The 25,971-nt window shown below is 36.2% G+C and overlaps 1 protein-coding gene across 1 annotated transcript in view; it reads left to right on the plus strand.

The window, feature by feature from the left end:
* The window catches only part of SPTA1 (spectrin alpha, erythrocytic 1), a 129,166-nt gene that overhangs the window by 66,927 nt on the left and 36,268 nt on the right, over positions 1-25,971 (plus strand). Inside the window, exons 32-39 of the mRNA XM_044675009.1 lie at positions 1,460-1,622; positions 1,958-2,089; positions 2,632-2,769; positions 5,343-5,447; positions 7,750-7,958; positions 9,275-9,395; positions 10,036-10,157; positions 11,304-11,490. Coding sequence (XP_044530944.1) covers positions 1,460-1,622; positions 1,958-2,089; positions 2,632-2,769; positions 5,343-5,447; positions 7,750-7,958; positions 9,275-9,395; positions 10,036-10,157; positions 11,304-11,490 — 1,177 coding nt within the window. The remainder of the gene's footprint in view (positions 1-1,459; positions 1,623-1,957; positions 2,090-2,631; positions 2,770-5,342; positions 5,448-7,749; positions 7,959-9,274; positions 9,396-10,035; positions 10,158-11,303; positions 11,491-25,971) is intronic.

The raw sequence follows: 25,971 nt of genomic DNA on the forward strand, positions 1-25,971 counted from the left end.
AATGAATGCCAAATCACATATGATCTTGGCCTTGCATATGAGATCTTCCACAAAGAGTCAATAAAGTTTTATTAAGTGCTTACTATGTGCCAAACACTTTGCTAGATACTGGGGCACTGTGTATTGATTAAACTAATACTTGTAGAGAATGAGGTTCACAAATACAGCCTCTTCACTTGGTGGGGTTTATTGAAAGTCTCATTTTTTAAAAATTGCTTATAGAATTATAATTAGAAAGGAAATATGGAGATCATTTAGATCTAACACCAGGACTTGCATTTAGAAAATGTTCAATAATGTTTGTTGAATAAATAAGTTCATAATTAGTTGTTTGAAAAAAATTGCTGTAGTCTTAACTTCTGATATAATTCAGGATTCCCTTTGATAACATTCTTCTAAAATGATAATCTGGCTATTATAAGCGAATAGTTGTATTAAATGTGTGTAGAAAGAATATTAAGACCAATATTTCAATAAAATTAATTTAAAATCCCAGGGCTAAGAACACTTGAGAGTGAAACATAAGGACCATTGGGTTGAATTGTTATCCTGGACAAAGAATGATTGGTAAAAGGACCATGACTTGCTCGTAACATGCCAGTAAAACTTTTATTAAAACAACATAGATAACATAGACACACACATGATCCCAGGAATCTACTTTTAGAGAACAGTTCCTCTTCCTTCTCCAGCTTGAAGGTATCATTATATTTCCAAGGAACAATGGCTAGCTCCTATTAGGATTAGCCTTTTAGGTGGGCTAATCTAAATTTCCAGATAGATGATGATGTTTTATCAGCCTAGAAGCAAGGACAGAAGTGGCAAAATCTTAAGTGAACAGAATAAAGGAAAATGACACTTCTCATTTGACCTGAAATGGAGGCCAGTTTCTGAGATGAAGATTATACATGTCCAAAGAGGGAAGGTACTAGCCCTCTCTCCCAAGAGGTTGACAATCAGGGAAAACTGATTTCCTATAATCAATGTGGGGAAGATTCCTGAAAGAAAGAGACATTGTAGAACTAGTTGAGTAAAATTAGTGAGCATTTATATACTACTTTAATGTTTGCAAACAGCTTTGCAGTTGATTCCCACAACAACTCTTCAATATAGGATGATGATGATGAAACATAGGAACAGTGAGATTAAGCAGCTTATCTGGGATTACACAGTGATCTAAAGTGTCTGAGGCAAGATGGTCCAAAGTCTAGCACTCTCTATTTTGCACCACCTAGCTGAGAGACTGTTTTGAGAGGGTAAGTTAGTGAGGATATCAGAGGACTAAATCCAATATGAGAATAGGGAAATGGACAAAAGAATGAAAGGGTTTCAAACAGGTATGTCTGAGAGGAGTAGAAAGCCAAGTTGGGACATAAATAGGAGTGAAGGTGAGAAGGAAACCAGAGTCCCATAGGGAAGGATTGCAAAGTAAAAGGGTGATCTTGGTCTCCTCCATCAGGTGGAATGCTCTCAAGGGACAGATGATTGCTGACAGAGAACAGCTTGGTGATTATGCAGACCTAAAACAATTCTATCGTGACATTGAAGATTTGTCAGATTGGATCAATGAGATGATGCCCACAGCCTGTGATGAGTCCTACAAAGATCCCACTAATATCCAGGTTGCTTCATTGTGGTCTGTTAGAGTTCTGAGTGGTCCATTTCTTAAATGTGGCATATTAGTCATTCAACCATTCATTGAATGCTAAACAACCTAGATGAGGGTAAGGGGAGGAGGCCTGGGAGGCTCAGAGGAAGAGACAAATTGGCTTTGCCTTCTGGGATTGCTTGATCTACTTAATGAGGGGTTATGATATCTAATGGAGGCATCAACCCCAAGAAATGCTTCCCTTGGATGATTTGCTCAAAAGACCTTTCTCAATGAATGTGTAGAATCTCTTATCCTCTGTCTTCTTCAGGTAGATCAATAATACTCTTGTCTCTGTCTCATTTCCAGAGAAAATACTTGAAGCATCAGACATTTGAAAATGAAGTCTTTGGCCGGACTGATGAAATTGAAAATGTCATCAATCTGGGGAACTCCCTTATTGATCGCAGAGCATGTGATGGCCAGGAGGAAGATGTGAAGGTATAGGGGCAATGTCCTCCGATCATTTCAGGTGGCAAAGTGTAGTGGATTCATCTAGTCCAAGAAAGCAGCTGAGCTAAAACTCCCTATCTTTCCCCATTTCTAGGAATGGGGATGATTTAGTTATCTTTTTCTTTAGAAGCTCTGGCTAGCTGAGGTTCTGAGGTTATTTCATCCTGGGATCACAAACCTTTTGTTCCTTCCTCTACAACAATATTTGGGGCTTCCACAATCTCCTTGATTTCACATCTGTAGACCACAATTAAAGAGCTGAAAAAAATTAGAATGTCATTATCACTGTCAACAGTTGGCATATTCCCATATTCCATGCTCATGTGGCCAGTTCAGAACTCCTCTCACCCAGGACCCTCTTCTATCTCCCTGGTCAACCTGAATCTGTGTCAGAACCACTTGCCTAGAATGATTAAGGAAGTATTCCTCTTCTTCCCTAGTTCCTTCTCCCACCTACATAATTCTCTCCAATTATACTAGGGCCTGGGTACCACATACTACTAAGGAACCAATTTATATGTCCATGGCAGGAACGACTGTCTGGACTGAGTGAACACTGGAACCAGCTTCTGGAGAAAACCAAAGACAAAGGGCAGAAATTGAACGAAGCAAGCCGACAACAGAGGTTCAACACAGGCATCCGGGACTTTGAATTCTGGCTTTCTGAGGTAATAGCTCTGAAGTCAAAGGGTGGGGAGGAAAATAAGGTGGGACAAGAGGTGGGTGAGGTAAGAGAAAAGGAAGAGGTTACAGTTTTGTAAGGAGATAGTACTGGTATCTTCCCAAGAATCAAGAGATTGAAATACAAACTGAGCACTCACATGATTATTATGAGTTTTGGCAATGATAATGAGCAGCTATTTGTAGTAAAACAAGTGAAGGAAAGCAGGGCAAATTCAGCTAAGACTCTGGTCTTACAGAAAGGAAAATATAATGAGAAAGGAAGGGGCTTTTGGATGGCCATGAGATTTAGGGACCCTAGAAAGAAGTGATTTCAGAGTAACAGTGTCTAAATGCTACAATTAAATTCCACTGCATCCCCACCTAGAAAACTAAATCCCATAGTTGGATTATTTAATTCTATATCCTGGTTAACTTTTCTGTTATGTTATATATGCATAGAGTACAGAAATGTTACAAAACAGGATTCTAGGAGGAGCTTTAGAGACCATCTTGTCTAGCTCTATCATTTCAAAAATGAGGTAAATGAAATTCCAAATGGCTGGCTATATAATTTTTCCTTTTCCAAGTTTTCCAAGGCTATATTAAATCTAATTTTTAATTTTTAAATCAGTTTGTTATATCCTATAACCCATATCTCCTCAAGACCCTCACCTAGTTTAAATCAAACAAAATAATGTATGTAAAGCATTTGTAAACCTTACAGTGTTATATAAATACTAGCTATTATTGTTGTTTGTAGTAGTCTCATTGGTGTCTTCATTCCCATTCTTAAGATTCCTTGCCCACTTCCCACCATGGCTCTTGAGAAGCCCTTTACTTCCAGTCTTATTATGGCATTGCTATTGATCTAGGAGACTGGAAGCACAAAAAGGCAGGAAGAATACTCAGAGTAGCAAAGAGGTCAGCTCCTTTGTGTTGCATTTGTGAGTCTATTAGTTCACTCCAAACAACTTTTTGACCTTTTAAAACTTCATGATTTCCTTGAATTTTCCCAGGGCTCCCTTGAAAAGTATAAACTTTTTTTTATTGTGGATTTTCCCCTTTCTTTTCATTATATTTGATTTTATAGAGAAGACAGTGCCTAAGGTAGAAAGTAACACAATTGACCCCTTGTCAGGATGGAAGATCAGGGTGATCACTCTCCTTGAAGAGTGGTTTAAAAAAATTTGTTTAAAAACATTTTCCATGGTTACATGATTCTTGTTATCTCCTTTCCCTCTTCCCTCCCCCTTACCAGAGTTGACAAGCAATTTCACTGGGTTATACATATATTATCACTAAAATCCTACTTACATGTTACTCATTTTTGTAATAGAGTAATCTTTTTAAAACCAAAACCCCACATCATATACTCATATAAAAAAGTAATGTCATATGTTTTCTTCTGGGTTTTTACTCCCACAGTTCTTTCTCTGGATATGGATAGCATTCTTTCTCCTAAGTCCCTCAGAATTGTCCTGGATCATTGCATTGCTTATAGTAACAAAGCCAATTACATTTGATTGTCCTACAGTATTTCAGTTACTGTGTATAATGTTCTCTGATTCTGTTCATTTCACTCCACATACGTTAATATAGGTTTTTTCAGTACCTTTATCAAGCAGTTCATCATTCTTTATAGCACAATAGTATTCCATCACCATCATATACCACAATTTGTTTAGCCATTCCCCAATCGATGGACATCTCATTTTCCAGTTTTTTGCCACCACAAAAGACACAGTTATACATATTTTTGTATAAGCAGAACCTTTCCCATTTTTAAAATCTCTTTGGGATACAATCCTAATAGTGATGTTGCAGGATCAAAAGAAATTACTTTTTTAAAGCCCTTTGGACATAATTCCAAATTGCCTTCCAGAATGATGAGATCAATTCACAACTCCACCAGCAATGCATTAGCTTCCCAGTTTTGCTATATCCCCTCCAACAGTTATTATTTTCCTTTACTGTCATTTTGGCCATTCTGTTAGATGTAAGGTGGTACCTCAGAATTGTTTTGATTTGCATTTCTCTAATCAGGAGGATTTTAGAATACTTTTTCATATGATTATTGATATTTTTCATTTCTTCATTTGAAAACTGCCTATTCATATCCTTTAACCATTTTTCAATTGGGAAATGATTTGATTTCTTATAAATTTGATTTAGTTCTGTGTATATTTGAGAAATTAGACCTTTCTTTGTAAGATAATTTTTTTGTAAAATGTTTTCCCAGTTTGTTGCTTCCCTTCTAATTTTGGTTGCATTGGTTTTGTTTGTACAAATCCTTTTTAATTTAATATAATCAAAATTATTCATTTTACATCTTATTCTCTATCTCTTAATTGGTTTTAAATTCTTTCCTTCCCAATAGATCTGACAGGCATACTATTCCATGTTCATCTAATTTACTTATGAAGAGTGATTTTTTAACAAAATAGCAGTTTTTCAGTTCACTGTCTACATCTATCTATCTATCTATCTATCTATCTATCCATCCATCCATTCATTTGCTCATTTATTCATTTGTTTGTTGGTTTACTTGCATATTTATTTGTTTGTTTGTTTATTTAAGGCAGAGACACTACTGGCCATGAAAGACCAAGCCAGGGACTTGGCTTCAGCAGCCAACTTACTCAAGAAGCATCAACTGTTGGAAACAGAGATGTCAGCTCGTGAGGTAAGTGGCAGCTGAAACTCATCCTCCTTACCCAGAACAGTGGCATTATTTTTGTTTGTTTGTTGTACTTTTCCCCTTTTGTCTCTGACAGTGATGTGAGCAGGCAGGATTATAGGAGATCTTTATCTTAGTCAATGAGCAAATTGCTTTCTTTGCCCTAAATATGGGTGGCAAAGCTTTTAAGACAAGTGATAAAAATTCAAAGGGTCTTAGATTAGGAATTTTTTTTAAAGATTTTAAATCTTGGTTTCAATAGGAAAGCACTGACACATGACCACAGACATGAGTGTGACCCATTATTGGTTTTGTGCTCACAGACTAGTAGAATTATAACTAGAAGAGACTTTAGAGGCTGAGTTCAACTCCTTATTTTGCAAATGAGGAAACTGAGGCAGACAGTGGTTTAAGTGAATCACAGAGCTATGAAGTGTCTGAGACATGAGGACCCAGTTCTTCCTAATTCCAAGACAAGCATACTCCATCTCTCTGAACCTCATTTTCTTCACCAGTAAAATGAGTAATAATACAGGTATCCTTTCCATGTGGTGACTTCCCCCATCATGGTTGTGATTAGTTCATCATTTGAAATTAAATGAGAAATTTTGGGGAGTTTTGCAGAAGCCTTAGACAACATTTGAAAGGCAGCAAATGACTAAGGAAAAGTTTAGAAACTCAGAAATGCATAAAATATATGCATGATATTGTATAAATTACCAACATGTTTTATCTTTTAATGCCATAATTATACACAATTTCTTTTTAAAGTTAAAATAAGTAAAAAATTAAAATTTGTAAAAAAAGACCATGAAAGCCAGCACATAACATATGAAAGCTACCAATACAGAAATATCTTAAAAAGTTTAGTAACTCATAAATACATATTATGTACTATAAACATCCAATAAAAGAAAAAGAAAAATAATGAAAAAAAATCAGATTTCTCCAGTGTGAAGGGAGGGCCAGAAAATTTTATGTGGATTTTCCAGATCATGAGGGTATTGAGTCCCTAAATTGTTGAGAAGTAGAAGAGGTACCTGTGTTTGCATTGCTCATGCTTAGATCTCGTGTTCTATCCAGAAAGAACAATTAAATATTTAGTCAGTAAAGTTCCAAGACCTTGTAATTTCTGAACTATAAAAGAAAGTGCCCAGGGTATCATGAGTATATCTCTATCTAGAATGTGAGAAAGTATGAACATATCTATCAGTGCTTTATATAATATTAGTAATAATTGTTATTTTGATTATAATTAACAATTTTAAGTACTTTAAGGTTTGCAAAGTGATTTCCTTTTAATTTTGTGATACGTGCATAAAAGTAACATATATAGTAGTAATATTTATTTAATACTATAGTGGAAATATAATTTATTATTAGAAGAGCTAAGTGGTGCAGTGTATAGATTGTTGGACTTTAAGTCAAGAAGACCTGAATTGAAATCTAACTTTGGATATTTATTGGCTGACCATTAGACTACGAGAGCAGAAACTGTTTCTTGGTTTGATTTTTTTTTTTGGTGGGGGGGGGAGGGTTGTCTTTCTTTTTATCTGCAATGTTTAACACATTGCTTGGAATGTAGGAGGCACTTAATAAGTCCTTGCTAACATTGAATTCATCTCATTAACTTCTCTATTCCTCAGTTCCCTCATCTGTTAAATAGAGATTGATAAAAGCCCCTACCTCCCAGGTTTGCTGTGCTATCTCTTATTATTGCCTCAATTTTATCTTTATGAAAATTATGACTCTGTGAGATTAAATGTATATAAATACTATTGTTAAATTGTATGTGTTGGAGGTAAGGGTCACTTTTTCCCTGTGGGACTGTTACATCAGCCAAAGGTGCTGGAACTGGCTTTGATTAATGTAATATAGGTATTGAGAGCCTAGAACTTATCCTAGTATTTTTAGGGCCTAACTTCAAAAATATCATTAGTTGTACATGCTTTTCATATTTGGTTGTGGTGTAATACTACACAAAGATACGAAATATGGCACAATCTCTCATTTTCTAGAGACTACAAATCTAACTAAGGGAGAGAGAGTACAAGAAAGAATTAGATACTTATGAAATATGGTATATAATTGAGTGGCACATTACATGGTGCCCTTCATTCTTGTATTTATGCCTTTCTTCCCATCCATCCCATCCCAATTCATTTTCAACTTGAACTGAAGAGGTTATAGGATTGGGAAAAAAAAGGCTTTTCTCCAACAGAGTTGATCTATCAAGGAGTAAATGGGGCCTGTGGGGGGGCTATCCATAGTGTTGTCTCTGCTCATGGAGCCCACTCTGGATTTGCAGGACTTTCTCAAGGATCTGAATGAACTGGCTACTCACTTAATTGACAGTGGGGCTTTCAATGCTGATGAGATCAAGGAGAAACGGGACAATATCAATAACCGATTCCGGAATGTCCAGGACCTGGCTGCTGCACATCACAAAAAGCTCAAGGAGGCCCATGCTCTTTTCCAGTTTTTCCAGGACTTGGATGATGAGGAATCCTGGATTAAGTATGCCCTGTCATCTTTGACTAGCAGAGAAGACTGTGGATCTCCTCTCTCTTAGTATCTATCATTTAATTCAAGAGTTCTTGACTTGTTTTGTGCCATAGGCTCCTTTGACAATCTGTTGAATCATCTATCTATCTATCTATCTATCTATCTATCTATCTATCTATCTATCAATCTATCTATCTATCTATCTATCTATCTATCTATCTATCTATCTATCTATGTGTCTGTCTCTTTCTCTCTCTCTGTCTGCCTGCCTGTCATTCTGTATATTTATAACAGGCATACACACATAATATATGTGAGTGATATATAATATATAATGTGTATATGAAATAAAATGCATATGTATAATATATATAATATATATTTATATAATACATTATATAAACATATGTAGATATAATATATCATATGTATAATTATTATAATAGTCATGATATAAGAAATGACATGAATTGTATTATGTCATAATAATATAATTAAAGTAATATTGTATAACATACATATAATCCTTAATTTTAGTTAGAGGTTAGTGAAAATAAAGATGCCATTTTTTCCCTTCCAGCTAAGATCTCAGATTCAAGGTGATTAATGTTTCTAAACCCTAGTACTGATTGCCTTATAAGAGTATCTTCTAAGAAGGACCTCTCACCTTCTTAGATGGCATCTCATACCCAGGAACACTTATTTAATATCACATAGCTCAGGCCATTCTATTTTACTCTTCATGTCTCTTTCAATCTCTCATCTCTCCCTTTGCTTCTCTATCTCTGTTTCTGACTCTCTGTGCATGTCTGTCTCTGCCACTGCCACTCTCTCCCCCTCCCTCTCCCTCCTCCCTCTCCCTTCCTCTCTCTCTCTCTCTCTCTCTCTCTCTCTCTCTCTTTCTCTCTCTCCACACACACATCCTCACTGCCACCAGTCCCATCATTCTTCATAATAATAGCCAGAAAACCTTGTCAAGATTTCAAGGCTGTTTAGAAAGAAAGTGACAGGTATTCTTGTCCTTGGAGAAAAAGGTAAAAGCAGGAATGGGCAGGAAAAAAAGAGGTTAGATGGGAAAGTTAATAGGGAAGTTTATTAGCAAAGTTTTGAACACTCTAGGGGGATTGGAAAAATAAGTAAATGGAATCAAACTCTTGCCAGAGGTCTGAGAAGGTCCTTGTCAGAAGCTTGCTCCAACTGACAGCAAACAACTGCTTGGATGCTTGTATCCATTTCCCGAGCTCTATCCTCACTCTGTCTCCTTTCAGATTGAGGGTTCTACTATAACATGAACTGTCTAATGTCTGAGTTTCCATCTTTTGTCCCAGGGAAAAGCTTCTACGAGTGAGCTCCAAGGACTATGGACGGGACCTTCCTGGTGTTCAGAACCTACAAAGGAAACATAAACGCCTGGAAGGGGAACTGGATGCCCATGAACCAGCTATTCAGGTAGGGCCAGGGGTGTTCAGGTAAAAATTCAGCCATGTAGAAAAAAATTGTCAGCATGGCATCAATTTTAATCTGCACTATTAATACTTTATCACTTTCTTAAGTCCAGATAATCATCAAAATACTAAAACCAGCAAACTCTGATTCATAGCAACTGCCCTTTTCTAAGGTGTAAATCCTCACATAGAAAATATCACTCTTGGCTCTCCTAAACTGCCTCTAGAACATCCCTTGGAGGATTATCTCTTTGGGGCTACTATCCTATTTAATTTTGATACCTTAACAGTAACAATGCATTTGCTAAATTTAAGATAGAGCTGAGAGGCACCAGGAAAAACTACCTATATGTGGCCATTGTGAACAATGAACAAGAAACTCCTTGCTCTGTTACAAGACGTTAGTGAACAATTTGTAAAAAACAGTCATATCACTTGGTCAACATAGATATTGCTGGTGGCTTTAAATTTTCCCAATTTTCCTAAAAGAATCCTAATAACTAAGGAATAAATGAGGGAAGTTGAAATCTGAACATGGGACTGATATGGGGGTTTGTGGCTGAGATGAGACATTACAGCCATGAGACTGTAGAGAAATCATTCTAGAATTACTTAAACATGGGGAAGCATCATGTATTCTACAGGGAGTGTTGGAGACTGCAGAAAAACTGAAAGACAGTGATGCTGTGGGGCGAGAGGAGATCCAAGAGAGGCTGGCTCAGCTGGTACAGCATTGGAATGAGCTAAAGGAGTTGGCCAAGTTTCGGTGAGCACTAGAGATTAGGCTGAATTCTCCCCAGGAATGTGAGAAAAAGGACACAGGATGGTATAAACGATTTATCCCCTTGAATGGTGGCTCCGTCTTGAGGCTTCTGAACCATATGGGGAGCTTAAATGGATGTCTGTCTGTGCTTGTTGGTCAAACTCTGCCTTTACCTTTATCTTTTTCTGTCTCTGTCTCTATCTCTCTATGTCTGTCTCCCACCTCCACCATCATTTTACCTCACCAACTCCTACTTACAAGAACATTTAAGAGACGGTCTTGTCACCATGTGTTCCTATAGTCACACATGCAGTATTGAGCAATCAGTGCCTCTCAGGATGAACAAATTCTGTGATTCTGTTCTCTAGGTAGAGTTTCTAAGGCAGAAGGTACTAAAAGGGAAGTAGAGAAGCATCTTAGGACTTGGTAGTGTCCCATACTATCACTAAAAATGATTCAGAAGTTGCTTGACCTCAACAACAGTAAGGAAAATGTAAAATTGTCTCCAGAGTAGAATATGCCATAGGATCTTAGGATTTACAATTGTCCGACTTTATCATCCCCTCATTTTATAGATGAGGTTAAATAACTGAGCAGGGGTTTGAACTCAAGACCTCTTACTCTAAATAAAGCATTCCTTCCATTGTATCATAGTACCTTCTGGTCCACTTCTCTTATTTTCTAAAGGAGAAAACTAATGCCAAAGAGTGCAAATGAAGTTTCTGAAGACAGACTGAGTGGTAAGAGACATAGCTGGGATTCCAATCCAGAGCTCCTGATGTCCAAGCAAATGCTTCTGTATCCCACCACTTCATTTTCTCCTCTCTTCAGTTATGAGTTTTATGAAGCTGTCACTAGGCTCATCTGTCTCCAAGGGCAGGGCAGGAAATATCAGTTACTTCCTAAACTCCTGACATACCAAGTTATTCTCAAGTCTCTAAACCATGAAGTTAAACTAAGAGATTAATTTCAAGGTCTAGAAATCTCTTGGCCTCTTTGATTGTCCTTTGGCATTGTTGCATCCATGCTTGATGCTATGAAGAAACTGTTTTGTGAAGTTTCATTCCCCATCCTTGTGGTTCTCCGTCCTACTCTTAAGTCCTTGCATGACCCTGTCTGATTCTTGTATTTGCTCTAAAACCCTGACAGGGGGCTCCAACTTGATGAGTCCCAACAGTATCTTCAGTTCATAGAGAATGCTGAGGAAGAAGAGGCCTGGATCAATGAGAAGACTGCTCTTGTTGCCCGAGGGGATACAGGAGACATATTACCTGCCACACAGGTGAGTCAGTTGAAGGAACCACATATCCTCCTAGTTCCCTATTTTGTTTTTAGAGTATGTGTCTTCTTCTAGAGTAGGCAATCATCCATGTTATCTTTTTAAACATGTGTTTGTTACATTAAAATAACCAGTTAATTACCTTCTTCCCTTCCCTCCCCCCATTAGTGGAGACATCATTTGACAAAAAGATATAGGTTTATATACAACTATATCTTACTTATTTCTATTTGTCAATTCTTTATCTTGAGGCAGACATACATAAGACGTTCTTCAAACAATATTTCTGTTACTGGATATAATGTTCTCTTCGTTCTGTTCATTTTATACATAATTTCATGTAGAACTTTCCATGTTTCTCCAGAAATTTTGTCATTTCTTATAGCACAGTAGTATTCTAACACAATCATATGCCACAACTTTTTTAGTCATTCCTCAATTGATGGGCATGCCCTCAATTGCCAGTTCTTTGCCACCACAGAGAGAGCTACTATAAATATTTTAGAACATCTAGGTTATTTTCCTTTTTCTCAAATAGTAAATGAAAAGGCTAATTTACCACTAATGAAAATAAAGTCAAATCAGTTTTTAGGAGTTATTTTGCCCAATTACATGCCAACAAATTTAATGATTTAAGTGATATGGAAGAATACTAACAAAAAATATAAATTGCCTAGACTAGCAACAGAGGAAATACAACATTCATGGTATCTTATTACTTCTCTCATTCAGTTGGAGGGAAGGGACAGGGAGAGATCTGTGCCTGGGAAAAATAAAGAACCTCAGAAGTAAGGACCTAAGGAATCAGTCAGCCAAACTTCCTTATCTGAAAGATGAGGAAACTGAAGCTGTGAGGAGAGAAATGACTTTGTAAGGGTGAGAGCCAGGAGCAGAACCCAGGTCTCCTGACTTATAGTCTGGTGTTTTCTCTACTATACAATGCTGCAATCTTAGGTGGGAAGGTATGGATTATTCATCCCTTTTTTAGAGAGGAAAATGCTGAGATTCTGAGGGACAAAGGCAGTTTGTAAAATTCTCACAAGTGTAAGGGGAAGGAACAGAATTAAAATTCAAGCTTTAACTTTGGTATTCTGTCCATGAAAGGAATTCATCAGAGTACCTAGAAAGTTTAGTTCTATTAAAACTACAAAGGACTCTTCTTATAAAGATAGCACAAAATTCAACCTAAACTCAGAGCTCCCACTATCTTGAGAGAAAATTCACAGTATGTAGGATCACTGTGTTGGCTATCGTTATAAAGAAAGTATTTCTCCAGATGGATTTTAGGAATGTTGTTTCCAGGGATTATTAGCCTATTATTTTATAAAGATTTGGACTCCTCTGTAAGATAAGCCGTATGGTGTATTGGAGAGAGCCCTGGGACAGGAGTCAAGAATATTCATCTTCCCAAGTTTAAATTCAGCCTTGTTGTATGACCCTGGGCAAGTCACTTAACTCCATTTCTTTCTTCATCTGTAAAATGAGCTGGAGGAGGAAATGTCAAACTAGTATCTTTGCCAAGAAAATCCCAAATAGGGTAACAAAGAGTTGGACATGACTGAAAAACTACTGAACAACAGAGGCCATATATGGGTCACATCCCCACAGTCCTTTTGGCAACTTCCAAGTGCAGATAGGAGAGTACATAAATTATAGCATTCAATAAAATTAATTATTTTTCTATATTTAAGAGATATTAAAAATTTTAAAAAGAGCAAAGCATAATAAGGAACTTATCTCTGATTACTTAATATAAACAGATAAAAATAACTCACCTATATAGCGCTTTGCTCACAGTAACCTTAGTAAAAAACTATTATCCTTGTTTTATAGATAAGGATACAGACTCTGAGAAGTTGTTACTTGCTCTTACACAACTAATAAATGTCTGAGATAGTCTTTATTTTCTAGGTCATACTGCTTCTCACAATTTAGAGCAAGATCAAAAACACTGTGATATAGTCAAGCACTTTCTTAGAAATGTTCAATCGTTAGGTCAATTATTACTTTTTTCTCTGAGTATGTAAAATGATAAGCCTTAAATTTCTTCCTTTGAGTCAGAAATTTTGGAAATTGTTCTTGCTTTTGCTTCAGAATTATGAGATTTCAAAGCATCTTGGTATCAAATGTCTTTCTACATTCCTTCCTCCATGTACCTTTCAAGGACATCATTTAATTACTTGCTTAACACTTATCAGCAAGAAGGCATCGATTTGTCATTCAAATAGAAAATAAACTCCCTGAGGTCAGGGACAGTTTTATTTTTATCTTTGCATCTCCATGTCCTGATCCAGAGCCATATTCATTGTAAGCACTTAGTAAATTTATTGATTAAACAATGATCCCAATTTGCTCTTCAACTGATATAAGTACCCAGTTTATCAATGTACCTCTTTTCATGAAGGAGAAATTGGCTTTCTGCATCCTGAATCGTTTATTTAACATGAATTTGCTTACATGTAGAGTGAGAGATTATTACTACTTTTCACATTCCCACTATAAACCCTGTGGTTAATCTTTTCTAGTCATAATATAATTTTCTTCATCCTTGGTCTTTTTCCACTCAATATTCCATCCTTTAAAGTCAAGACTTGGTTTAAGAGATAATTTATTTACATCTATGAGTATATTGTTTGAGCTTCCATCCCCTTGAAAACTTGTTTCTCTCTTTAAAAGGTTAGAACTTTTCCTCTCAAAATTTGACAATAAAGAGCCCATTTAAAATATTTAAATAGAACTGAACTAGGCTTAAACAAAAAAAAAAACCTGAATTGTTCACAGAGTCAATATCAGATATAGTGAAAAGAGCACTGGAGAGAGAGTCAGGAGAACTATTCCCAGCTCTGTCACTAACTCACTGAGTGATTCTGAACAAGTAATATTTCCTCAGTTTCTTCCAATGATTAAATAATATATTTATTACAGGTAGTGATGGGCAAACTATAGCCCAAGGGTCAAATCCAACATGCTACCTGCTTTGGTGAGTCTGCGAGCTATGAATTGCCTTTTTCTTTCTTTTTCTTTTTAATATTTTATTTTTTTTAGAAAAATTTCCATGGTTACATGATTCTTGTTTTTACTTTCCCCTTCATTCCCCTTTACCCCCCTCCCCCCATATCCAACACTAATTTCCACTGGTTTTAACATGTGTGATCAATCAAGACTTATTTTTATATTATTGATAGTTGCATTGGTGTGGTCATTTAGTGTCACTTCTCCAACCATGTCCAAATAAACCCATGTGTTTAAGCGATTGTTTTTCTTCTGTGTTTCCACTCCTGCAGTTCTTCCTCTGAATGTGGGTAGCATTCTTTTCCATAAATCACTCAGAATTGTCCTGGGTCATTGAATGGTACAGAAGTCCATTACATTCTATTTTACCACAGTGTATATTGGTCTCTGTGTACAGTGTTTTCCTGGTTCTGCTCCTTTCAATCTGCATCAATTCCTGGAGGTCTTTCCAGTTCACATGGAATTCCTCCAGTTTATTATTCCATTGAGCACAATAGTATTCCATCACCAGCATATACCACAATTTGTCCAGCCATTCCCCAATTGAAGGGCATCCCTTCGTTTTTCAGACTTTTGTCACCACAAAAAGCACAGCTATAAGTATTTTTGTACAAGTCTGTTTATCTATTATCTCTTTGGGGTACAAACCCAGCAATGCTATGGCTGGATCGAAGGTGAGGCAGTCTTTTAGAGCTCTTTGGGCATAGTTCCAAATTGCCATCCAGAATGGTTGGATCAGTTCACAACTCCACCAACAATGCATTAATTTCCCAATTTTGCCACATCCCATCCAACATTCATTACTCTCCCCTGCTATCATTTTAGCCAATCTGCTAGGTGTGAGGTGATACCTCAGAGCTGTTTTGATTTGTATTTCTCTAATTATTAGAGATTTAGAACACTTTCTCATGTGCTTATTGATAGTTTTGATTTCTTTATCTGAAAATTGCCTCTTCATGTCTCTTGCCCATTTTTCAATTGGGGAATGGCTTGATTTTTTTATACAATTGCTTTAACTCCTTGTATATTTGAGTAATTAGACATCTGTCAGAATTTTTTGTTATAAAGATTTTTTTCCCAGTTTGTTGTTTCCTTTCTGATTTTGGTTGCATTGTTTTTGTTTGTACAAAACCGTTTAAATTTAATATAATCGAAATCATTTATTTTATACTTTGTAATTTTCTCTAACTCTTGCTTGGTTTTTTTATTTTTTTTATTTTTTTTAAATTGTTTTTAAACCCTTAACTTCTGTGCATTGACTTATAGGTGGAAGAGTGGTAAGGGTAGGCAATGGGGGTCAAGTGACTTGCCCAGGGTCACACAGCTGGGAAGTGTCTGAGGCCAGATCTGAACCCAGGTCCTCCCGTCTCTAGGCCTGGCTCTCAATCCACTGAGCTACCCAGCTGCCCCCTCTTGCTTGGTTTTAAATTTTCCCTTTCCCATAGATCTGACAGGTATACTATTCTATGTTCACCTAATTTTCTTATGGTTTCTCTCTTTATATTCAAGTCATTCACCTATTCTGAATTTATCTTTATGTAGGGTATGAGACACTGATCTAAACCTAATCAACCCCATATTGTTTTCCAATTTTCCCAGCAGTTTTTGTCAAAGTGGATTTTTGTCCCCAAAGTTGAGCTCTTTGGGTTTATCATAAACTATCTTGCTGACGTCACTTACCCCAATTCTATTCCACTGATCCTCCCTTCTGTCTCTTAGCCAGTACCGTATTGTTTTGGTTACTGCTGCTTTATAGTATAGTTGAATATCTGGTATTGCTAGGTCACCTTCCTTCGCTTTTTTTTTCATTATTTCCCTTGATATTCTTGATCTTTTGTTCTCCTAAATGAACTTTTTTATAGTTTTTGTGTAATTCATTAAAAAATGTTTTTTGGTAGTTTGATAGGTAGGCACTAAATAGGTAAATTAATTTGGGTAGAATGGTCATTTTTATCATGTCAGTTCATCCTACCCATTAGCAATCAATGATTTTCCAATTGTTTAGATCCAGTTTTATTTGTTTGGAAAGTGTTTTGTAGTTGATCGCCACTCCTGCCTTCTTTTTCTCATTTGAAGCCCAAAAGATTTTGCTCCAGCCCTTGACCTTCAACCTGTGTATGTCCACCTGCCTCATATGTGTTTCTTGTAGACTGTAAAAGTGAAATTTTGAAAATGCCATCTAAAAGTGTATATATTTCTATGGACATGGAAAATGTGTCAAACTACATTTCCTGTGATCCAACATGGTCCAACTGGTTTCCGTTTCCGGGTTTTGGGGCGTGGGGAGGCCTACGTCTTGACGCAGGGAAGAGTTTATAATCTCCTGGGTTAGGAGGGGTCTCTCTCTTGGCCAGCAGACTCGAGACAGGAAACAGGAGACAATAATGGCGAGGGCGGAGGTTTTGAATTTTTACAAGAGCGTGGTCTAATAACTTTATCTATCAACATGGCTTTAATTAAATTACTAATATATATATATTTATACCAGCCTTTATTATTTTTCATATTTATAAGACAACATATGGTAGGATTTTGATTTCTAATCCTCTCTGCTATTTGCTTCTGTTTTATGGGTGAGTTCATCCCATTCACATTCAGAGTTATAATTATCAGTTGTGTATTCCCCAAAATTTTGGTATCCTCTCCTGGTTCTACCCCTTCTTCTTACACTATTTCCTTTTAAACCACTGGTTTGTTTTTGACCAGTCTCCCTTGTCCCCTCCTTTGATTTACTTCCCTTTCCACCCCCTTCCCTTATTTTTCCCCTCTTTTTATTTTTTACATCCTAATGAATTCCCTCCCTCCTCTCCTCCACTCCCTTTTTTGACCTCCCCACTCCCCTGCTCCCCTTGGTTAAAGACTTCTGACTTTCTCAGTAGGGTTAGATAGAATTTTATATCCCAATGGATATAGCTACTCCTCCCTCTCAGGATTAATTCTGTTGAGAGTAAGGTTTAAATATTACCTCTTAATGCTCTCTTCCTCTCCTTCTTATAATAGTATTCATCCTCTCCTTTTCCCATGCTCTCTTTGTGTAGTATAGAATATCATATTATTTATTCAAGTTTCTTTTGGTGCCATCTACTATTCATCCCCCTCTTTTTTCCCACCCTGTCTCATCTTAGACAACTTAGTGCTCCAACCTCTCCCTAGAAGTATAATTCTTCTAATTACTATAATAGTGCATACAGTTTTTGAAAATTACACATAACATTTCTCCACATAGGAATACAAATAATTTGATCTTATTAAAGCCCTTGAAAAGGCAAATTTAAAAATAAGAGTTTTCTTTCTTTTCCCTCTGTTTCTTATTTACCTTTTCAAGTTTCTCTTGGTTTTGTGTTTGGATATTGAACTTTCCATTTAGTCCTGGTCTTTTCTGTGCAAGTACTTGGAAATCTTCTATCTTGTTGAATGCCCATAATTTTCCCTGGAAGTATATAGTCAATTTTGATCTGTAGGTGATCCTTGGTTGTAGACCCAGTTCTCTTGCCTTTCTGAAATCATATTCAAAGCCTTGAGGTCATTTAGTGTGGAGGCTGCCAGATCCTGTGTGATCCTGATTAGTGCTCCTTGATATCTGAATTGTCTCTTTCTGGCTTCTTGTAAAAATTTTTCTTTTACTTGGAAGCTCTTGAATTTGGCTATTATATTCCTGGGGGTTTTCTTTTCAGGGTTTAGTGTAGAGGGTGATCTATGGATCCTTTCAATGTCTATATTGCCCTCTTGTTGTAGAACTTCAGGGAAGTTTTGCTGAATAATTTCTTTTAGTATGGAGTCCAAATTTCTATTAATTTCTGCTTTTTCAGGAAGACCAATGGTTCTCAAATTGTCTTGTCTAGACCTGTTTTCTTGGTCTATTAACTTCTCATTGAGATATTTCATGTTTCCTTCTATTTTGTCAGTCTTTTGACTTTGCTTTATTAATAATTCTTGTTGTCTTGTGAGATCATTGGCTTTTTTTTTCAATCTGGTCTATCTGGTTCTTCAAGGCTTCCAGCTGTCATTTCTGGTCTTCAATTTGCTTATCAATTCATTTGATTTCAGAGCCTCATTTTCCAATTGTGAAATTCTGCCTTTTAAACTGTTATTTTCTTGCCAGATCTCTTCCATCTTTTTCATGATCTCAGATTTGAACTCTTCAAGTTGTGACCCATTTTCATATTTTTGAGACGGTTTGGATGTCTTTAATTGTTTGTCCTCCTCTTTTTTCTGGTTTTTTTTCTGTGCAGAAGTTATCAAGTGTAAGAGTTTTTTCTTGGTCTTCTTGTTTATTTTTTGGGGCTTTGCTTGGCATCATTGTGGTTTATCCAACAGAATGATCAGTAAGGCAATATGATTCTCTTTGTATGGAGTTATGGATCAGCTTTTGCCTGAGGCTACTTTTGTAAGTCTCCTGGCTTCTCTGGGGATCCTCCTGGGGCCTCTGCTCTAGCTGTTTTCAGGGTCAAGCCCCCATGTTCCCAGCCAGCTGCCCAGACCCCAGAACTTGGCCCATGTTTGCTCCTCTACCTAGGGTTTTCCCCTGAGTCTGAGTGTGGTGGGTACTGCTGCTGCCTCTCTCAGCCCCACTCCAGTGTCCAAGGTCTGGGTTTTCCAGCCTCCTGGGGTCTCTGGTGTAGCTGTTTTCTGGGTCAAGTCCCCGTGGTCTTAGCCAGCTTCCCAGCACCCAGAAATTGGCCCAGGCTTGCTCCTCCACCTGAGGTTTTCCCCTGAGTCTGAGGACTCTGGGTGCTGCTGCTGCCTTTCTCAGCCCCACTCCTGTGTCCAAGGTCTGAGTTTTCCAGCCTCCTTGGATCTCAGGTCTTGCTGCTCTCAGGGACAAGCTCCTAGTGGTGCCAGTTAGCTGCCAAGGAGCTAGATTTTGTGCCCCTGCTGGCTCTAACTCTGGAGTGCAGCCTCTGCCTCTGGTACTTTGGGTAGGGTGGGGGAGGGGTGATCCGCTCACGTTTTGATGGGAACTATTCCCCCCCCTTATAGCGTGGAAATGCCCAAATCCCAGGTACTTTTGATACTGCGCCCTATTGTGGGGTCCCTTCTTTCATCTGGATTTTGTTTTCTTGTCCTTCGGAGGTATGCTATATCTGTTTGTAAGGAAAGAAAGTCGCCCTGCCTCAACTCTGCCACCATCTTAACCCAGAAGCCTGATCTTTTTCTTTTTAAGTAAAATAAAACTTTATTTAAATGGTTAAAAAAATTCCTAACTGATTGGCTATAAGGGTGAGAGTTTGCCAGCCTTAAGTTTCTTCTCAACGTTAACATTCTATTATTCTCTAGCACTTCAGAGAAAAGTTCAAGGTTCATTTATTTATTTTATTTTTAAAAACCCTTATCTTTATTTTATTTTTAAAAACCAATACAGAGTATTGGTTCTAAGGCAGAAGAGTAGTAAGGGCTAGGCCATGGGGGTTAAATGACTTGTCACACAGCTAGGAAGTGTCTGAGACCCTATTTGAACCCAGGTCCTCCCACCTCTGTACTTGGCTCTCAGTCTACTGAGCTCCCCAGCTCCCCCCATCGAGATTCCATTTAAATTAAAAACAGCACAGAATTGTGGATATAAAATTGAATTTGAAGTCAGGAAGACCTGAGTTCAAATCCTACTCAGAAATTAGCTGTGTTAACTGGGAAACCGTCTGTGCCTCACCTCCTTCATCTATTAAATTAGAGGTTGTATTTAGTGAACTTGAAGGTCCCATTCCAACTCTAAATCTTTGAACAACTTATACTTAATATAACTTATGCTTAATAATAATAACAATCAACTATATCAGACCTTGAAAAATTGAAAAACAAAATACTAGGAATTTTGTGGAAAATGTGGGCCAGTTTGAGGTGTTATAGTCTATGAATCCCATATTTCTGCTTCCTATGGCATAAATCAATCCAAACTTGTTTTGAGCCAGGCAACTTTATATAATAATTATGATTATTCTACTTTCAAGGTTTTGTTTAGAAATTTAAAAGACTAAATCCTTTGACAACCATAATTGAGTCTATGTAGGAGTAACTCAATCAGTCCCTTAATGAATGATTGAGAATACTAACTGCTCAAAATCCCAACTAGACTCCAAAATTAAAGAATTAAAGATACAAGAGTTTTTAGCTAGGCAAGCCAAACTGACAGCAGTTGAGATTCAGAGTCCTATTTTGAAATAGAAATGGTAAAAAGCATAAATCTTAATGGAAATTCAAGTGTCTCTCTCTAGCCCTGGATCAATATGTTGTATATTGAGAAGTCTGTAATGTCTGTATCCCAAGATGCAAATAAGACTAATGGAGCCAGAACAACTTCAAGGGAAGAAGGAGCCTTACTTGTCAACACTGCCTGAAAGGCTTTAAAAGCTATGCACAGGACCTGATGAAGGTGACAGCAGGGAGCCATTATATAAGTTCTTGAACAGAAAAGTAGCATCCAGATTAGTGACCCTTGCAGAAGGAAGAGACAAGGAAACCAGTCTAGAGACTGACATGGTGGTCTTTGAGGATCTAAAAAATGCTAACCGTGAAGGTCCCTTGAATTGTGATACAGGAAAACTCAAGAGAATAAGAAACATTCAGAAAGTATTAACAATTATAATAACAAGCATTTTATAGCACCTACAATGTGCCAGGCAAAGTGCTTTACAAATATTGCCTTATTTGATCTTCACAACCATCCTTGGAGGCTGTTGCTTCTGTTATACTCATTTTATAGTCTTAAGAAACTGAGACAGACAGAGATCCAGTGGCTTACCGAAGGTCTAAGAGCTAGTAAGTATCTAAGGCTAGATGTGAACTCAGGTCTTCCTGACTCCAGGACCAGAGCTCTATCCACTGTATCATATGAAACTGTAACTGACTGTGTTAACATCATTGCCATTCCTCAGTGACTCAAAGCACATACTTAGGCACAAGACTTTCTTAGAGACACACAATACAAGGATACATAGCAAACACAGACAGGATACATGACCAAGATAACCAGACTCCCCAGAGCTATACTGAATTACCATAAAAAAGCCTCCATTCAATCTCTTGATCAGACTCCTTCCTGCACAATTAGATTCATAGCATCAGTAATAGGGATCATAGGACTATAGAATTTACAGCAGGAAAATCTGACTTGAGAGATCATCTCACTGAACCCCTTCATTTATAGACTGATAAGCTGAATCCCACAAAAGATAAATAACTTCTTCAAGGTCACACAGGTTGTAAGTGTCAAAGATGAGATTCAAACCTGAGTCTTCTAACTTCAAATCCAGTGTTCTTTCTATTATCATGCTGTCTCTCAGTATAGAAACACACTCGTGAAGCCCTGGATTGTTGCTTTGTTTATATACTGCTAAGAAGCAGCTGCAGAATGGGACTAAGGTTGATGCTCCCCACTCTTGTATTTCTTGGCAGCATCTGCTGTTTTCTTGCTCCCAAAGCTCAACTCTTTTGTTTCCCTGATAATGCAAAAATAACCCTGGCTAGAGGTGATGCAGGCATATAAAACAATATAAAAGAGATTGGAAAAGAAATTTTCTTTTTTTGTTTTGTTTTAAAATATTTTATTTCATTCCAATTCATAAATAAAAAAATTTTATCATTTTTTTTAAAAAATTTTAGTTCCAAATTCTCTCCCTCCTTCTACACCTTTTCCCTGAGATAAAAAACAAATTGACATAGGCTATATGAGTAGAGTCATACAGAACATATTTCCATATTAGTCATATTGTTAAAGAAAACATAGACAAAATGTTTCTGTCTGTATTTAGACTTCATCAGTTCTTTCTCTGGAGGTGGATTGCATTTTTCATTATAAGTCCATGTGAATTCTTTTTAATCTTTATATTGCTGAGAATAGCCAAGTTATTTACCTCATTTCTTATATCAGTTCAACTAAGTCTTTCTAGAGTTTTCTGAAAGCATCCTATTCATCATTTCTTATAACACAATAGTTTTCTATCATAATTGTATTCCACAACTTGTTCAGCCATTCTCCAGTTGATGGGCATACTTTTAATTTCTAATTCTTTGCCACCACAAAAAGAGCTGTTTAAATATTTTGTACATAAAAGTCCTTTCCCTTTTTTATGTCTTTAGGATACAAACATATGAGTGGCATTGCTAGGTAAATGGATATTCACAGTTTTATAACCTCTTGGGCATAGTTCCAGATGTATGCATTAGTTACAACCCCACCAAGAGTGCGTTAGTATCTCAATTTTCTCAAATCCTCTCCAAAATTTGTAGTTTTTCTTTTCTGTCATATCAACCAATCTGATAGGTATAGGAAGATACCTCAAAGTTGTTTTAATTTTCTTTTCTCTAATCAATAATGATTTAGAATATTTTATATGACTAAAATAATTTTGATTTTTTATCTGAAAATTGCTTGTTCATATCCTTTGACCATTTAACAATTGGGGAATAACTTGTATTCTTATAAATTTAACTATTTCTCTATGTTTAAGAAATGAGACTTTTATTAGAGACATTTGCTGCAAAATTTTTTCTTGGTTGCATTGGCTTTATTTGTACAAAACCTTTTTAATTTGATGTAATAAAATTATCTGCTTTATATCCTGTAATGCTTTCTTTCTCTTGTTTGGTCATACGTTCTTCCCTTACCCATAGATCTGACAGGCAAACTATCCCATCGTCTCCTAAACTGCTTGTGGTATGACCCTTTGTGTCTAAATTATGTACCCTTTTTGACCTTATCTTGGTATATGGTATGAGATGTTAGTCTATACCTGGTTTCTATCAAACTGCTTTCCAGATTTCCCAGCAGTTTTTGTCATATAATGAGTTCTTGTCCCAAAAGCTGTGACTTTTGTATTTATGGAATACTAGAGTAACATAGTCATTATTTACTGTGTATTATCTACTTAATCTGTTCCACTGGTCTACCACTCTATTTCTTAGTCAGAAACAGATTGCATTGATGATTACAAGATCTGGTAAGGCAAGGCCACCATCCTTCATATTTTTTCCTCATTGATTCCCTTGATATTATTGGCCCTTTGTTCTTCAATATGGAATTTGTTATTATTTTTTTCTAGGTCTATAAAATATTCTTAGTGGTTTGATTAGTATGACACTAAGTGAGTTAATTGATTTAGGTAAAATTGCCATTTTTATTACATTAGCTCGACCTACCCATGAGAAATTAATATTGTTTCCAATTGTTTAGGTCTTTATTTCTAAGAAAATTATTTTGGAATCATTGTTAATATAATTCCTGGGTTTCTCTTGATTGGTAGATCCAGTATTTCATATTGTCATGTTATTTTAAATGGAATTGCTTTTTTCTATCTCTTGGTACTGGACTTTCTTGGTAACATATAGAAATTACTGATGATTTATGTGGATTTATTTTAAATCCTACAATTTTGCTAAAATCATTCATTGTTTTAAATAGTTTTTTTAGTTAATCCTCTAGAATTCTCTAAAGATATTAACCATATCTGCAAGGAATGAAATTTTTGTCTCCTCATTGTCTATTCTAATTCCTTCAATTTTTTGTTTTTTCTTGTTGCTATACTTAGCATTTATAAAACAATATTAAATAGTAATGATGATAATGGGAATCTTAGCTTCACCTCTGATTTTAGAAGACTTAGCTTATCTCTATTACAGATGTTTTTGCTGATGGTTTTAGATAAATGCTATTTTACTATTTTAAGGAAAACTTCATTCATTCTTATGCCCTCTTGTTGTTTTAATAAGAAAGGGTGTCATGTTTTGTCAAAACCTTTTTCTGTATCTATTGAGATAATCATATGATTTTTGTTGTTTTTCATATTGATATGGTCAGTTATGCTTATAGTTTTCCTAATATTGAGCCAGCCTTTCATTCCTGATATAAATCTCACCTGGTCATAGTGTTTTATCCATCTGATGTATTGTAGTAATCTCCTAGCTAGTGTTTTATTTAAAAATTTGCATCAATATTCATTAGGAAACTGGTCTATAGTTTTCTTTCTAAGTTTTTGTTCTTCCTAGTTTAGGTATCAGCATCATATTTGTGTCATGAAAGGAATTTAGAAAGACTCTACCTATTTTCCAAATAGTTATATAGTATTGGAATTAATTGTTTTTTAAATATTTGGTAGAATTCACTTTTGAATTCATCTGGTACTGGGGATTTTTTTTCTTAAGCAGCTCATTGATAGTTTGTTTTTTTTAAAGATTGAGTTATTTAAGTAGTCTATTTCTACTACTATTAATCTGGGCAATTTATATATTTTAAATATTCACTCATTTCACTTAGGTTATCAAATTTATTGGAACATAACTGGACAAAAGAGCTACTAATAATTGCTTTAGTTTTTCTTCATTGATGACTAATTCACCTTTTCATTTTTGATACTAATAAACTGATTTTCTTTCATTTTTAATATAATTAACCAATATTATAAATATTTTATTATTTTTCCCCATAAAACTCACTTGTAGTTTTATTTATTAGTTCTGTGACTTTCTTACTTTCAATTTTATTAATCTCTTCTGATTTTTAGGTTTTCCAATTTGGTATTTAACTGGAGGTTTTTTATTAGTTCTTATTCTAGCTTGTTTTTAGTCACATGTCTAATTCATTGACCTGCTCTTTTTCTAGTTTATTAATAGAAGCATTTAGATATATACATCTCCCCCTAAGTATTGCTTTGGCAGCATACCATACATTTTGGTATGTTGTCTCATTTTGGTCATTCTCTTTAATGAAATTGTTGTTTCTATGATTTGTTGTTTGACCCATTCATTTTCTAGGATTTAATTATTTAGTTTCCAATTATTTTTTAATATAAGTTTCCATTACTTTTTATGGAAGGCTGTTTTTTAAAGGAAAGCCAACAATTTAGAAAGGTAGGAGTAGATCATATTCAAAGTCTTTGAACCTGAGTACCTGGGAGAATGGTAGAATTATGAGAAGAATGGAAGCACATGTGGTGGTGATTCAATTTGTGAATGAAGATTTTTTTTAAACCCTTGTACTTCAGTGTATTGTCTCATAGGTGGAAGAGTGGTAAGGGTGGGCAATGGGGGTCAAGTGACTTGCCCAGGGTCACACAGCTGGGAAGTGGCTGAGGCCGGGTTTGAACCTAGGACCTCCTGTCTCTAGGCCTGATTCTCACTCCACTGAGCTACCCAGCTGCCCCTTAAATGAAGATTTTTAAAAATATTTTTGTGGTATGTTTTTTAAATTGGTAAATATTTTCTTTCCCACACTAGAAAAAAAGATAAAAAAGATAAAAAGATAAAATATCTTTAAGAAATATAAACTTGAGGGGCAGCTAGGTGGCTCAGTGGATAAAGCAGTAGGCATGGATTCAAGAGGACCTACTTTTTATCTCTTAGCTCTGTGACCCTGGGCAAGTCACTTTACCCATTTGCCTCTCTTGCCCTTCTGTCTTGGAATTGTTACTAACTTCCTTATTATTGTAGGGGGAAACACCATTCCCTCAAAACCACAGGCTCACAACCTAGGAATTGTACTTGATCTTTACTCTCTCTCTCTCTCTCTCTCTCTCTCTCTCTCTCTCTCTATATATA

The sequence above is a fragment of the Gracilinanus agilis genome, chromosome 4, assembly GCF_016433145.1.
Source record: "Gracilinanus agilis isolate LMUSP501 chromosome 4, AgileGrace, whole genome shotgun sequence".
Taxonomy (NCBI): Eukaryota; Metazoa; Chordata; class Mammalia; order Didelphimorphia; family Didelphidae; genus Gracilinanus; species Gracilinanus agilis.